Below are 17,816 nucleotides of genomic sequence, written 5' to 3' on the forward strand. Positions count from 1 at the left end.
TTGGATTATGTAGAAACAGAGAACATTCTAAAATGATTTTCTTTATTCACATACGCACACACACACACACACACACACCACACACACACACACACACACACACACACACACACACACACACACACACACACACACACACACACACACACACACACACACACACACACACACACACACACACACACACACACACACACACACACACACACACACACACACACACACACACACACACACACACACACACACACACACACACACACACACACACACACACACACACACACACACACACACACACACACACACACACACACACACACACACACACACACACACACACACACACACACACACACACACACACACACACACACACACACACACACACACACACACACACACACACACACACACACACACACACACACACACACACACACACACACACACACACACACACACACACACACACACACACACACACACACACACACACACACACACACACACACACACACACACACACACACACACACACACACACACACACACACACACACACACACACACACACACACACACACACACACACACACACACACACACACACACACACACACACACACACACACACACACACACACACAAACTGAGTACCTACAGAATATCTTCTTCTTTTTTTTTTTTTTGTTATAGTAAACATATTTATGTTAATACTTTCGTTGTCCTAGCTATTACTTACTCTCTTGAGGTTCAGGTCCCCACGATACAGGCTGTGCCTAGTGTGGGGGCCATTGCATATGTTTCTTGATTATGTACTTCTTGAAAATAAATATTGTTATTGTTATTGTTATTGTTATTATTGTTATCTGCCAATGTCCAAAAATACGTTTTTAATGTTAGGTACTTAATTACTAAAATAAAGATGAATGTACATAGGTACATACCTAACATCCATCTTACAAGTATTTTATGAGTACTGTGACTTTTGGCAATAATACCTCTAAATAGATGGGTCATATTAAAGCAGTGAGCTCTTAGAATCAATATTAAAATAACAATATAGTTGATACTACAATATTAGATACTTGAAAAAGCTGGAAAGTCTGCTATAAATAGACAAGTCAGTTTTAGTTGGAAGCTGACCCAAGATTCCTTCCCTACTACCACATCCGACCGAGGCATTATATAAAACTTTTAACGACTATTGCAAGAAAATTAATTATCCTCGCAGATTCTGTTCCATAATCGTTTTACGTGCATTTGTATACTTAAAAAAATGTGAAAATCATGCAATTTAGGATTTTGAAATCATTTTTACACTGGTCAAGTGACGTAGTGTAGGTACATAATATAAAGATATAGGGGTCAGATTATTTTGTGCAGAATTAGATGAGTGTTGTCAAAGAACCTGTATAGGTGTATAGGCCTACGTCCCTACGCAATCGCCACATTTATAAGCAGCAAAGATGATCGAATATTATAGAGAGTTACTGTCAAAGTAAAACATGTAATCACAGTGCAAAGACTGCCATCTCTCGACACAAGCTTAAAACTTTTGAACCTCAGTTTTGACAATTTGGCCCATATTGTTAGCTTGATATGTGTTAAAATGACAAATATTAATATTAGAGCCATCTAGCCGAGCGTTCCCCAAAGGTGTAACGCCATCTAGGCCACCGTACCTTTTTCTCTATGACTTTGAGGTACGTTTCTTTCTTAGACTTTATCCGTCTATACTGGCGGCTGGAGGAGGCCTTTGCCGACTGGCAAACAGACTTTCAGATGATAAGAAAGAGAGATATATTAGAATACTAAAACTATATCCATCTGAAATGTGCGTGTGCGTGTGGATTGAGTGAGCACCTTCCGAAAATAAAAAAAAATATGCTGATCATTTAGTAAAAGTTCTAAAACAATTGTAAAACGAATCTCTGAATTTGTAAAAAGATAAATCAAAAGATACAATCATTAACATGTGCTCACTCAGTTCTCACAAACTACCAACGAAAACAGTGAATGTATTCATTTAACATATAATAATTTATATACTAACATTTAGTAAAAAATATGCCAACCTACCTCTATAAATTTTAGATTACCTAGTGACGTATTTAATTTTTTACAAATAGTTTCTTATGGCTCACTCAATCCTCACACTTTTGAAAAGCCGAATTTTGATGAAAAACATAAGATTTAGACCGCTATTATATGTGTATAGTTTAGTAAAAGTGAAATGGGAATTTGTAAAATACAAAACGAACCACTAACGTGTCAGGTTTTTTTATAATAAATTTTTGTAAGTGCTCACCCAGTCCACACGTTTTGAGAAAGTTAAAAATGTAAATATCTTAAGATTTGTAGCACCACCGACACTCGAAAGTACTTCAACATTTAATCGATGGAATCAGGCGTTACTTTGCGGAAATCCATGTTAATCGTAAACTAGAACTTTCCTTTGCTAATCCGCGAATAGATAACGTGCAAGTCAATCAGTGCTAACCTGTTATAATTACTTGCGTATTTTTTACATGCAATTAATTTTCCCACCCTCCCACCGCAAAAATAAAAATAAATACGCAAATAAATATAACAACCCACCACCAAATATACAAAACTCGACACGTGTTTCGCCTCTCTACGAGGCATCCTCAGGAGCTGATGTTGACGGTCCGAAGTCCCGCAACTGACTGATCGCTTTCACTCGCTTCGCTTCGCTTTTTCGCTTTCGCTTTTCACTGTTATGTGCATAGGATGTTGTCTGTGCCTCTTTCTGAAGAACACTATCGAGCCGAATTGGACAATATTTACCACTTGGCAGTTTCGAACGGTTATGATAAATCAATCGTTGATGGCATCATCAGAAAGAAGCGAATGGTTATGGTTAACAATATGTTGTATGCGGCACGTCCTTCTGAACCGGTTAAGAGGTGTCAAGCGAGCATTACTTATGTTGGCAAAGTGTCAGAGGACATTTATAAGATTTTGAAGTCAAACGGCATTCCTGTGGCCTTTAGGACAAATAACACTTTGCGCTCCAAGCTTTGTAACGGCAAAGATAGGATCGAGAAAGGGAAAAAATCTGGGGTTTATAAGTTGAGCTGTGATGTTTGTAACAAAGTGTACGTGGGCCAAACGGGCCGCAATTTCACTACTAGGTATAAGGAGCATATGGCATCATACAGGCACAACCATCCAGAGAGATCCAATTTTGCAAAGCATTTGATAGAGAGTGACCATACTGTATCAGAGAATCATTCTTTTGATGTTTTACATGTATGTGAGAAAGGGCTGCGTTTGGGGGTTCTAGAACAGTTGGAGATAATTAGGTACAACAATAGGGGGTTAATCCTTAATGAGCAGTTGAATGTTGCGTCATCGCCGTTATTACGAATTTTTCCATCTAACTTGCTTGGTAGGGGGGGTGGACAAAGTATAAATATGGCCGACCATTCTGGGGACGATCAGTCAGTTGCGGGACTTCGGACCGTCAACATCAGCTCCTGAGGATGCCTCGTAGAGAGGCGAAACACGTGTCGAGTTTTGTATATTTGGTGGTGGGTTGTTATATTTATTTGCGTATTTATTTTTATTTTTGCGGTGGGAGGGTGGGAAAATTAATTGCATGTAAAAAATACGCAAGTAATTATAACAGGTTAGCACTGATTGACTTGCACGTTATCTATTCGCGGATTAGCAAAGGAAAGTTCTAGTTTACTTCAACATTTAGTAAAAATTTTTACTAAATATCCGCCATCTAATATTTTATATTCGTTGTCTGGTTTTAAAGATATTCAGACATAACTTTTCTCATACAAATGTATCATGTAGGGTGACCACACTATGTCGGCTCCTGATTTTCCCCGCCTTCCCATTGTCATATTGAGATTGGGGAGTTTCGTTCAATTTTGATAATAGTTTATATTAAACTAATACCATATTAATTCTCCATCTGCAAACTGTTTTTAGGTTATGTTCTTGGCCTAATGATGATGTGTATTGTGTAATTTTTATCCACGTCAGGATAATAACCATATCGACATTCATGCATTAAAAAGGACATGAATGATAATTGGTAAGAAACAAAGAATATTCTTCATCTTCACTAGTAAGAAACCAGAACCTGGTAATCTAATCGCGCTAACAGATGAGCGTACCGGATTTGTAAGTGGGAGCGAGAAATAGTTATTCTTTTCTCGCTCCCACTTACAAATCCGGTAAACTATTATCAAAATTGAACGAAACTCCCCAGATCTCAATATGACAATGGGAAAGCGGGGAAAATCAGGAGCCGACATAGTGTGGTCACCCTACTTGATACATTTGTACGAGAAAAGTTATATCTGAATATCTTTAAAACCAGACAACGGATATGAAATATTAGATGGTGGATATTTAGTAAAAATTTTACTAAATGTTGAAGTACTTTCGAGTGTCTGTGGTGCTATAAATCTTAAGATATTTACATTTTTAACTTTCTCAAAACGTGTGGACTAACGTGCTCACTCACTTACTCGTACAAAAATTTATTATAAAAAAACCTGACCCGTTAGTGGTTCGTTTTGTATTTTACAAATTCCCATTTCACTTTTACTAAACTATACACATATAATAGCGGTCTAAATCTTATGTTTTTCATCAAAATTCGGCTTTTCAAAAGTGTGAGGATTGAGTGAGCATAAGAAACTATTTGTAAAAAATTAAATACGTCACTAGGTAATCTAAAATTTATAGAGGTAGGTTGGCATATTTTTTACTAAATGTTAGTATATAAATATTATATGTTAAATGAATACATTCACTGTTTTCATTGGTGGTTTGTGAGAACTTTGATTTATCTTTTTACAAATTCAGAGATTCGTTTTACAATTGTTTTAGAACTTTTACTAAATGATCAGCATATTTTATTTTATTTTATTTTTGGAAGGTGCTCACTCAATCCACACGCACACAAATGTGCTGAGGAAGAGGCTCATATAATATAATATAATAAAAAATCCGTCTATACGGAGTTACATAGGTATGTCTTTGATAAGCAGTGACGTGAAAAGTAATGAGATAAGTATAATACCCGTCTGGGTGACCATCTGGTCACAGGGTTAATTTTCTATTTCACCACACTTAGGAGCTTATGACACGTTCTGAGGCAGGCGTGACCCGGTCGCGACTAGCCCCTTCTAAGTATTTCATTTCACGCCTCGGAAATGCCAAACGAAATCAATTTATAGGGCAATAAAAGTAAAAATCCTAATAGTACCTATTCGCTTTTATAGGGTACGTAAAGATGATTTTTGGCTTGGTTACAATACCGATCTTGGTGATGTACGTACCTATTTATACATTTCATTTCATTTCATTTATTCAATATTTACACAGTATTACAGTTACAAGACTAAATACACTTTAAACGATACGATGACATACTACTATAAGTACATAAAACTAAAAATAAAATTAAAATTCAAAATTAAAATCACAAAATCTCAGGCATACCTTACACACATCCGTCCATCGCCACGCAAGTAGGTCACACTCGGGTGTTGGCATACCAATAGATTGTGTTTTTCATAATTTTGTACATTTTGTAAAAGTAAAAGCCAATCTTAACTTGCAATGACATTAGGGAATGCAATCCCGCGTGAGGAATACAACTTGGTATTCTACTGAATTGATACTTTTAGTCCCGCGGGATCCTGGCATTTGCGGGATTTATTACATCTACTAAATTTATATCAGTAGTAAATATTATATTTATTGTATACACCTACCGAGGTACCGAGGTAAAATGGTTCAGATTATTAAAACCCATTCTTACAAGGAACATATTTAATACCTATTATATAATATGGGAAATTGGGGAATGGTTATTAAACCTAATATTACATGCGAATATCAAATTAACCATTACAGGTATTTAGCAGTTGTACGGTTTCGTTAAAAGCTTATTAAAGCCTAACATACACTGCCAAACGGCCGAGGCAGCTGTTCAAAACGAGAGTAGTACGTGAATGAGAACAAGGGGGTGAATTTCAGCTTGAAATATTTTGAACTAGTGCTATTGCATAATGCAGCGACTGCAGCCTAAACAGTGCTGGTACAATCTCACGCGAGTAAATAAACCTACAACAATGTTATTCAAAATTATGATACAAGTGCGAAAAAGAGGAAGTTCGAAACGAGTGGCGATAAATCAAGACACGACGAAACGAGTTTCGAGTTTCCTCTTCGCACGAGTTTTGTACGGAACAAGTATGGAAAGCTTATTACAACTATACCTCTAAGTCTGATAATTTAGGTTGTTTACTAAATGAGTACCTATGTATATTGAGATTGGTAGCAAGTTAGGTAACTATTTAAACGTGACAAGGACGGAGTATTTGAGAGTGATTGTAACTCGATGGAAATCCATATACTCTCATTCTCATAATCTAATTTCTAAAGAGCGAGCGTTTGTGTGGCGTAAATCAATGTTTCAAACTTGTGAAAAAATTAGATATTCATAATCTAATTTTTAAAGAGCGAGCGTTTGTGTTGCGTAAATCAAGTGTTTCAAACTTGTGAATAAATTAGATATTCGTTGTTACAATTTTAAGAAACACAACGGTTCAATTATCTATGTAATTGACCGTTTCGTTTCCAGTGATTGCATCAACTTTTGATACATTGATTACTAAGCTGTCAAATTTCTATTAACTGCTATGACATAGGTACAATAACTGCATAGCTGTCACTATTAGAAGGTTCAAGTAATTTTAATAAGGAAAATTTAGTAAAAACCTGGTATAAACACTCGTTTCCGTGCAGCAGTTGCAATCTTAACACTACCTTAAGAAAGGCTTACTAACGTGTGAATTCATAAAGTTGCTTCATGCACCAGAAGAGATTCCATTACATAACTTTCTACAATATTCTAAGGTGCGCTGCCTTCAATAACAAACTTGGTAGGTATTAACAAGTTCAGCCAGACTTAGGTTTGCTCGGGTCATAATTATTAAGATACATTTTGAGCAAGCTGCGGAGGAGAATTTTAATTACCCCAGCACCGTGTTGTACCTACGAAATTACAAATTGTACCTGAGTAATAACTAACCGAGTAATTTGCTTAACCGACACAAGATTAAACCTCCCAGTTTAAATCCAATTAAAAACTGCTGACACTAACTTGTTATATTACAACAGCAAATAAAATAACGAAGTCTCAGAAGATCTTGAAAACTTAAAATTCATCTGTAAAGTATTTTATTTAAAATATACTGTAAGTACGTAGTAGACTTTGAATATATTATATACTAGCTTTTACCCGCGGCTTCGCCCGCGTAATAAAAGTATTCATTAAGATTTTCATTTGGATCCTTAGGTTTCTCTGCAGGTATATTTATCTGCGATTATTTCGATTGCACGTAATACTTTTGCTTGCAATGATTGTAGAAATATTACACATCGACCACAGCGTAGGTAATTCTATATACGCTGGGGAAACCTTTATAAACATCCCACATAGCCCGTATTTCGACACTATGATCGGTGGGTAAAAAGTACTTTTTTCTATTATCCCTTAAATTTTTTTACATTTTGCTTATACTTATCGCAAACGTAATCTTCAAGCAAGCAAACAACGATCGTCTTAGAGCACATTGATTGTAAGAGACCGCCGACCGATTATCCGTATCCCTCTAACGATACCCATATTATCCGTATCCGTATCCGTATCCGTATCGCTATCGCTATCGCTATCGCTATCGCTATCGCTATCGCTATCGCTATCGCTATCGCTATCGCTATCGCTATCGCTATCGCTATCGCTATCGCTATCGCTATCCCTTTCCCTATCCCTATCCCTATCCCTATCCCTATCCCTATCCCAATCCCTATCCCTATCCCTATCCCTATCCCTATCCGTTATCAAGATGTTCAATGATTTCTTATCAAGTGCTAAAATATAAAGTTTCATGGTTTTATCTTTTAAAATTAAGAAATCCCATACAAACTTTCAACCTCTTTTTCAACCCCTTCATCCCTTTTTTTCGAAATAAAAAGTAGCCTATGTTATGTCTCAGGGTCTAAAGATTGTCTGTTCCAAATTTCATCAAAATCGGTTGCGTGGTTTAAGCGGGAAAGCGTAACAACAGACAGACAGACAGACAGACAGACAGACAGACAGAGTTGCTTTCGCATTTATAATATTAGTATGGATTTAAACACGTTTGCTCGTAACAGGCATCTTATTAAACCAATTTTAAGCTCATAAGTCAATAAATAACACTCGTGTGCCCTTTTTATCATATTACTGCACTTTGGCCGTAATGGACGATAATCCGATAGAGTTAAAATTGACACCTATAATAATATAGTTACATATTATAACAGCAGTTTTGGAATTGCGCCTGCTATGTGAATTATGACACATTAGCTATATTTTTGGAAATATTGTATAATAAGATGTGTTAGATGTTTGTGCCCGATTTGTACAATCTCATACATAGCGATAATTTAGTACTGTTTGTAGAAATCGTATATGTTTCCAGATCGTGTGTTTTGCGTCACATAGCAGGCTTTTCTTATAAAAATCTCTTAAAACTTGTTTAAATGGTGTATGGTAGCTGGGTTTGTCGTCAAGTATAACCTCTATAAATGAGACAGAGTGTAGTTTCCCTTTTTATTGAGACTATGTCTGAAAGTACTCACTCTGACCGAATAGTTATTTTTTAATATTAGTTAAAAATAAATCATTTCAAATTGATTTTTAAGATTAACTGTCAGAAATTTATAGTGTTTAGTATACTGACAAATTTCGTGTAGGGTTCAGTGTGTGTAAACGTATATTACAAACTATCGAAATAAGATAAATTTATGCTAAGTAACTCAAAAAAATAGCAAGTAATTTATCATTGCCTTGAAGTGGCAAGACATCGTTTTGTATGAAATTTTGTGTGATAAGATCTACCTATCCTTTCTGGAAACATTTTACAATAAATTAATGAAAATGAAATGTTTAATAAATGAAAAAAAGCTGAATTGAGAAATCACATAAAGTTTTGAATGACAAAGATTTTTTATCTTTTTCGGATCAAAAGGGAAAAATGGAACCCTTTTACAATTATGTACTTTCTTGTCTATCCGTTTATCTATTTGTCAATATTCTTTATTTCGGAAAAACCCTATACTCAAGTGTACTGTACCGTTCCTTGAAGCTTGAAAAAACCTTATTTCTAAGTAAATACAACGTAGGTTAATTGAGTTGAAAAAAAATCTACACTCTCAAGGAAGTCAAAATTAATAGGGTTCTTCCGGTTGACCTAAACTATAAAATTTGGAAAATAAATCGTATTACACCATACATCAGTACATGATTATTAATGTATAGTTGTAAGAAAAAAATAGTAAAATGTACACGTAACCTTCGGTGTTCGGGCCAGACTAGCATTATCCGGTTTTTTCAAGTTAAACATGCATAATGAAAACTTATTCAATACGTAAATGTTTACATAATACCACATTGAGCAACTTTGTAACTGAAATAACCTCCATTCATAAAAAATTAATGGAATAAATATATTATTATAGTTGTAATATATTGGTAGTAAAGTAATATATTAATTAAATCGAGTTTTTTATTATAGTATTGTGTAGCTTATAGTATTAAATCGTGGTTTTTCTGAAATAATTTATTCGAAAACGAATTGATAAATTACAAATAAACAACAACATAGTTAATTCAAATCATATGATTAAATAACTATGTGACGATAAAGTGCACAAATTGTATTTTGTTCCTTAAGAATAAAATCTAGTTATGTGATTGTAAGATACATACCGGTTATTTACGACTCAAATTATAATCGCTATGTATCATATTTATAAAAAAATATTTTTTTAACCTTATAATAACTAAAATATAATTTCAAGTAATTTCTTAATGTATGCAAAAGTGAAAATACTTATGCCATAAAAATATTGATTTATTTATGTTAAATAATTGCCGAAATAAACAGTTTTTTGTGTCTCCTGTAAAGTAGGTTAAAACACATAGCGAAATTTGCACGCGCAGCGACGAATTTAAAGACAAACCTTTTTTTTCAATGCACTTGCAAGGATTTTATTAAACCGCTTTTAAGCTCATACTCATATGTCAATTTGCAGTACATATGGCGCTGTATTTCCGTACTAGTTAAGTAAGAAGCTCATTACGCAACTAGGTATGTCAAAAATATAAATGGCCATAATTATGTACTGTAAAGCGTCGTACGATATACGCGCGAAGAGGAAATTCGTAACCAGCATTATCCCTTCGGTTGTTTTAATTTATCGCAACTCATACTGAACTTCCTCTTTTCCGGACTTGTACCGTAATGTTTATTTACTCGCGTGGGATTGTAGGTACACAATTATACTAATACTTAAGTAGATATTATTTAATATTTTAAGAAAAAAATACCGCCGCCTTTGGGGTTCTGGTGAAAGCTACTTGCGAATGTTGGATTATTATGTAGAAATGTGTAGGTATTTTTTAAAACTGCTTTTAATACTTTAATTATTTGATGGCAACACAAATGAATATACGTATACCGTTAAGGTTTGAGGAGTTTCCTCAATTCCTCATGAATCCGATTATAATAAATCGAAGCTTGATAAAATTTGACTTGAAAACTCAATATTCTTAACAAACATAACTAAATAAATGTCACTGTTCTGGACGTAAGTGCATGCTGTTCTTATAAAAATACCAAAGTCACTATAGGTGTGCCGTTCAGATTTGAGGAGTTCGGTTCTGACCATCATCAGCAGTTCCACTGCACCAAATGTCACTGTTCTGGACGTAAGTGCATGCTGTTCTTATAAAAATACCAAAGTCACTATAAGCGTGCTGTTCAGATTTGAGGAGTTCCGTTCTGACCATCATCAGCAGTTCCACTGCACCAAATGTCAATGTTCCGTACGTAAATGTATGCTGTTCCTTAAAAAATACAAAAATCACCATATGTGTGCCTTTCAGATTCGAGGAGTTCCCTCGATTTCTCCAGGAGCCCATCATCAGAAATGGGTTCTGAGAAAAATGGCACCAATCTGTATCATATCAATCAAAAAAAATTTTTAAAATCGGTCCAGTAACGACGGAGATATCGTGGAACAAACATTAAAAAAATATATTAAAAAAAAAAACATACAGACGAATTGAAAACCACATTAACTGTTTTGTAGTAACAAAGAAAAACAACAAATTGTGTTAACAGTTTTAAATGTCGGATTCATGGTTATTTAAAAAATAATTTGTTATTTTGAATAGTTTTTTGATACTTTAGATAAATGAATACCAGATTTGTAAAAAAAAATCACTATAACAAAGGCGTATAAGTATTTATTTATTTAAGCTGTTATCTAGGTATTCTGAGAATTTTGTAGTGAAACACGAATAAATTGTAGATAATTAAATGAGAACAAAGCTGACGCAATAAAAAACCATTTTTATGGCAAACACACTCAAGGGAAGAGGGTTTGTTTATACTGCGCAAACAAAATTATGTTTTGAGCGATATAATAATGAACCAGTGAGACTGGGTACACAAGTTCCCAATATGATGGAAAACAAACACTTCGGTTTAAAATGTGGTTGTATCAAATACTTTGGCTGAATATATATTTATGGTACGAGTAATATAATTATATTGGCAAACATTTAACAGCAAAACGGATTTTTATTTATTTATTCAGTAACTAGTTGTAAATATTGAGTGCCGCAGTGGCACAGATGCTGAAAGTGGTCATACTTATTTAACCCTTAAATGCATGAATTTTTCTTTTAACGAGATATTAATAATATATGTGATAGACAACGGTTTTCTGACTCTGGGAAAAATAATACAAAAAATATTTAATACCGATTTTAATACTAAATCAGTGTTAGAAGTTAAATAGGCCAAAACTTATTTATATAAATATATAATTATTGGTAAGTTTTATTTGTAAGTTTTACTACTATTAGAAAGGTACACTATTTGTGAAACCCCCATGATAAAATGTTTAAACATAAACTAATTACTAATTCCGAAAAAATCTGCCTAAATCACATACTAAAAATCGCCATCATCCTGTTTTTTCACCCTTTTCCGCCATTTCATCTTTATCCTTAAATAATAAATAGTAACGGCCTTATTCATAAAAAATCCTTAAATCGTTGATGATCTACGTTTTAGTTAAACAACTATTTAGGCTTATTGCACGGTTGTTAAAAGGGGTAATTCATAAACGCATAAATCATTATATTGTTTAATTTATTTAATTATTTATTAAATAATAATAATTAAGCTATAAATGTGATTTTGGATAGCTACATATTGAGCCACAGGACATCAAATATATGATGCATATATATGTCGCAGTAAGATAGATAAAGCCGTTATATAGTTATAACCCTAGGGATATAATTATACGTCGTAACATAGTTAATCGAAAGCGATTAATTGCTATCTTACTAGTAATATAACTATAATACGTTACTAGTTTAGTCATATAATTATATGACTGGATTAAGTGTAGTGAAATGATTGTAGGCAGGAGTGCGGCGGTGCGGCGGAGGTATAGTTATAACCCTAGGGATATAATTATATGCCGTAACATAGCTAAACAAAAGCGATTCATAACCATCTTACTAGGAATATAATTATAATACGTTACTAGTTTAGTTATATAATTATAATACGTCTCTAGTTAAGTAATATAGTTATATTACTGGATTAAGTTCAGTAGTATAATTGTAGCAGTGTAGTGCTGCAAATTGCACTATTTGCGATAAATATCATGTTTATCTTGTCAGATTAAATTAAAACTGCCATCGCACAAATCCAAATGCAGATACAATTTAAAAAATGAATAAATCGGATATTTTGAAAAGAACCGGGAGCACCGGTTCCTAAATTTTTGTCCCGGTTCTTTCGCCACCATAAAATTACCGGTATTTCCCGGAAAATCAAGAACCGGGAAATACCGGGAGCATGCCCTAACTGTTACGTTTTAACTAATACCTATAGCTTGGATTCGTTTGTTTAGTAACCAAACCTTGTGTACTATGTTCGATCCAAATAAACTTTGTTCTAACGTCAGTGGCGGTGTTGTTATTCCAAATCGTCCCGCTATACGTATTATAAAACACTGATTTAAACTTTCACGATTTCTACACATATTTAAAATTGCAAACGGGACTTAATACATAGTAATACGCGATTACGTCCCGTTTGCAATTTTAAATACCGTATTATAATTATATTCCTAGTAAGATGGTAATCGCTTTTGTTTAGCTATGTTACGGCATATAATTATATCCCTAGGGTTATAACTATACCTCCGCCGCACCGCCGCACTCCTACCTACAATCATTTCACTAAACTTAATCCAGTCATATAAGTATATGACTAAACTAGTAACGTATCATAGTTATATTCCTAGTAAGATAGCAATTAATCGCTTTCGTTTAACTATGTTACGACGTATAATTATATTCCTAGGGTTATAACTATATAACGGCTTTATCTATCTTACTGCGACATATACATCACCATGCATTTAAGGGTTAACACCTCCGTAGGTACCAACACCAGGTACAGGTATAGAGGTAGGTAGGTACAAGTAGTCACCAACATAATATGTTAAACAACGAAGGCCTCTACAATATCTGACACGATTATATTTGTACAGAGCGTGTCACATATTTTTTGCGAACTTCGAAGAGTAATACGAGTGTAATATTAATTGCTGGTGACTGTACTAAGTACTTAGTAGGCACGGTATACTTATAGTATAGTATGCCGTGCCTGTAATATAATACATTAAACAACCATAAATATTCGACAACTTTTATTGTGTTTTACTACTTTTGTTACGTTTAAAACATGATTACTTACATCGTCATTAACAATTATGATAGTGTATGTACATATATCGTAAATTTAAAAGAAAAAAAAAATACATTAATTATGTAATGCCGTAAGTAACCTGCATCTAATTTGACTTTATGAGTCCTCACACGAATAAATATTAGGTAAGAAATACATTTCAATAATGCATGTCCATCCATCTCGCTCGCTCTTATACATACATACATACAATCACGCCTGTATCCCATAAAGGGGTAGGCAGAACACATGAAACTACTAAAGCTTCAGTGCCACTCTTGGCAAATAACTCGCTCTTATTTAGGTAATAATAGGCATTCAACCTTAATATATAATTGTTTTGCCGACCTAATGACACAGATATCTAAAGAAGTATCAATTTAAAAATATCCGTCAATCCGCTAAAATGTCAATGTGCAAAATATGCTTATATGATAAAGTAATTTAATTAGATTAAATAATTTGTGAGTGACAGGAAATGAGATAAATATTTATTTATACAGAGAAGAGAAGCCGCCCTCCCCAAAACAAGTAAACCGAAATATACATATATATCCAGTGAGGTCGGTCCCATCATTACATATTTTTAAATATACTTATATTATTTTCTTTCATAGCAATATATATTAATTTAATACAGCAAAATATATAATGCTCCAAAAATGTTTTCTTACCTGAAAACGACTTGTTCATTTCGAGTTGTTTACTCATTTCTGGCGGCGTCTTGGTTTTTGAAGAACAGCACCAACAAAGTACCACCCGAAAGTAAATCCGGAATCTGTTAGGAGAAATTTATTTGAAAGACATTTTAATATGATTTAAAAAAGGGTTTTGTATATTATTTAACCCTTTAACGGGCAAGACTCAAAAAAATCGTGAGTTCAAACATCATCGCCATCCTGTAGTCCTAAAAATTCTGTACAAGAAAAAAATACAAAAAGATAGTCATACAGGGTGGTCTTTTTTGAGACCAGTGCCCTATAAAGGGTTTGTCGTCGCTTTCTCTCAGCAGTTTCAGATAGTTAGTAACCTATATCGAAAATGATTTCCGGCTCTAAACTACTGAATCGCAGGAAGACGTTTATATTTTTAAAATGCAGTTTTGTAACAAAACAACTTCGCTATGTTGCAGTTTGTTACCTCAGACCATGGTACGTAGGTACAGTCAAGTGCAAAAATATGTACCGAAAAAATCGTCTCATAAATATGGTACTACGCTCTAATTACACCAGACTAAGATACTATGGGACATATTTTTGAGTAAGACGTGTACACCCATATTTTTACACTTAACTGTACGTGTACATACTCATTTTGCATATGAACATTAATAAAATCTCTCAATGAATTGTTCTAAGATAGGTAGTAAACAACGTTTGGTGAACAACGGTAAACTAATTGAATAATTTAAACTTTATTAATATTGAACCAAAGTTAATATTTATCTCGGTCAAATAATATTATCTCCTATGGACTATTTTAATCTTCAAACCAATAAGACCTTACCCTTATCAAACCGGTCCCTTGTAGGCAGATTGGCCAGGAGTAAATATCGACTTGCTAAAAGTTGCATGTTAAACAAAAGTCTCAAAGTAAATATTTCATATTTGAGTGATAAACTCATACTTACTCACGTATTATAGTACGTCTTTTAGTTATATTCTTAGAAAACATTAGATATATTCTGCCCTTTTTATATTCAAGCCTTTTATCTTAAAATATACCTCCATATTGGCCAGTACTATCTTCGCATCAAATTAATAAGAAAACATTATGAGATTCAATACAATATTGTATTATTAGCTATTTCCAATACGTCGACGTCGGAGGCATCATCAAGGATTACCATTTATCAAGTCAGTCGACGGTAAAAGAAGTATTGGAGAGCAATATAAGCATACTGTATCACGTGTTGGAACAAATAGAATACGGTTTGATAATAAACAAAAAACCGTTAATAACTTTGATTTAGGTAAACCTTATAATTATATAACTAAAATAAACAATTGTTTAAGTTGCGATAAGAGCTTGAATTTTAATTTATATATGAAAATAAAGCTGGCGTGCTAATAATAACCCATTTACAAGTACCTATGTGGGTAACAGGCAACTTGATTTCAAAAGCTACCGAGCAATACATTTACAATATAGCACAATTTTATTACTCGTCATTTATTGCAATTTCGGTCATACTTAACCCGCCCACGGTGTTCACCTTGTTGAAGATCAAACACGAATAAATGTGCATTTAGGGCTGATTTACACGGTACAAGATCTCGCACGAGAGGTTCATCACAGTGTGGTGTTTGATCGGCTGGCTGAACTCAATGTAAACTCAACAGTCCGCGATGTAAGTAAAATCGCGTGCGAGTTGAGCACCGTGTAAATGAGCACTGAGGTAGGTAGGTAAGTACTTACCATATATATAGAAGGCAATCTGACATACCGGGCGATTTGTATTGAATATGCTTGACGTAAGTCCTTGAAACCACGGACTTGTAAGTCGCTCTTATTGCGCAATACACTCGCATAATTTCCATGCTGAAGGTACATTCAACCAATTGGAACCCTAGGCCACTACAACCAGTAAGTTATTTCTTACAATCTGATTTATAACGTCACTATGACATAGTTCTACAGTGGCCTAGGATTTCAATTGATTGACTGTACATGCGAACGAAGAGCGAATCGTGTCATCATGCACGCACACAACGACAACTGTATCTGAAATGAGGCTGCGACACGTCCGCGGTACTAGAGAGGGGCTGGTATTATATGCTGAGGAACTTACTTATTACTCATCCAGTAGTAGATAAGAGGGTTGAACATGGAGTTGGCCATAGCGAGCCAGTAGAATAGCAGATACACGTGCTGCGCTACCGGGGCCGAGGCCAGGCGCTGGTGGTGGTACACCAACACGAAGTAGGCGTGGTACGGCAGCCAGCACAGCGCGAACACCATCACCACCAGAACGAACATTCGTACCACCTGAGAAAGAGAAACTATGAGACGGTGTTTAAAGAGCGTGCTACGGGTTACATCGTGCTGAATTAAAATTATGTACCTACGTTGTTATAAAAAAATGTTAAATATTGTTGTAAAAAAATCAGTGGATAGTATCTAACGTTTTTATCAATTATCAGCAGATAATTCTAAATATTTTTCTTAAGATATAACACGCACCGTAACATACATGTATATACGTTGTACATGGTCGTTGTAATTATGCCTGCCATATTGCCGCAACCCATACAAAATGGTTGCGACAATATCAAAAGAGTCCTGGCGATTACACCCAAATGCAGGCAATATTAACAGAGAATGACACACCTACATTTTTTTAGGCACTTAATTAAATCCTTTTGCGAATTCAACGTATTATTAATACAATCAGATATTAAATACATTATATAAATGTGTCTTTTACAGACGAAAGCTATAAATTTTCTAATGCGCGTTCTAAATATAAAGTAACTGCTCTCGTGTAGGCACTAAATAGGTAAACGTACATAATCATAAAAACGACTTTGTATACACATATGTATTTCTTGCGAATGAATTCGTAATAATTGTGATGAAGACAAAAATAATGCAGATGGAAAATATATTTCTGTTCCTACACTCTAAAAAATGAAGACCAACTAAGAGCAGTTTTCTCCTAGTTGACGTTAAGTTAATTACTACAATTACGATCTTATATAATTCAAATTACTAAAAACAACAAGGGAATGTATGATTGAACTAATAACTTAGGTGTTTTGTTATTCCTAACCATTGTACACCTTGAATCAATTATGAACTTGTTAGGCATAACTATGTAACATAGGTTGATTCAATCCTTAGTTGAACTTACTAAGGTAATTTAGTTAACATAATTATTTTTCATGGAATTATTGAACAAGATCTTAATCGATTCAGTTACGTTGC

At 34.3% G+C, this 17,816-nt stretch overlaps 1 protein-coding gene across 2 annotated transcripts in view; it reads right to left on the reverse strand.

Moving 5' to 3' along the window:
• Positions 1-17,816, reverse strand: part of LOC125238297 (tachykinin-like peptides receptor 86C) — a 91,493-nt gene that overhangs the window by 13,436 nt on the left and 60,241 nt on the right. For both annotated transcript variants that reach the window (XM_048145589.1, XM_048145596.1), the window contains exons 7-8: positions 16,681-16,877; positions 14,564-14,667 (exon numbers count right to left, since the gene is read on the reverse strand). In XM_048145589.1, coding sequence (XP_048001546.1) covers positions 14,564-14,667; positions 16,681-16,877 — 301 coding nt within the window. The remainder of the gene's footprint in view (positions 1-14,563; positions 14,668-16,680; positions 16,878-17,816) is intronic.

The sequence above is a fragment of the Leguminivora glycinivorella genome, chromosome 2 (genome assembly GCF_023078275.1).
Source record: "Leguminivora glycinivorella isolate SPB_JAAS2020 chromosome 2, LegGlyc_1.1, whole genome shotgun sequence".
Taxonomy (NCBI): Eukaryota; Metazoa; Arthropoda; class Insecta; order Lepidoptera; family Tortricidae; genus Leguminivora; species Leguminivora glycinivorella.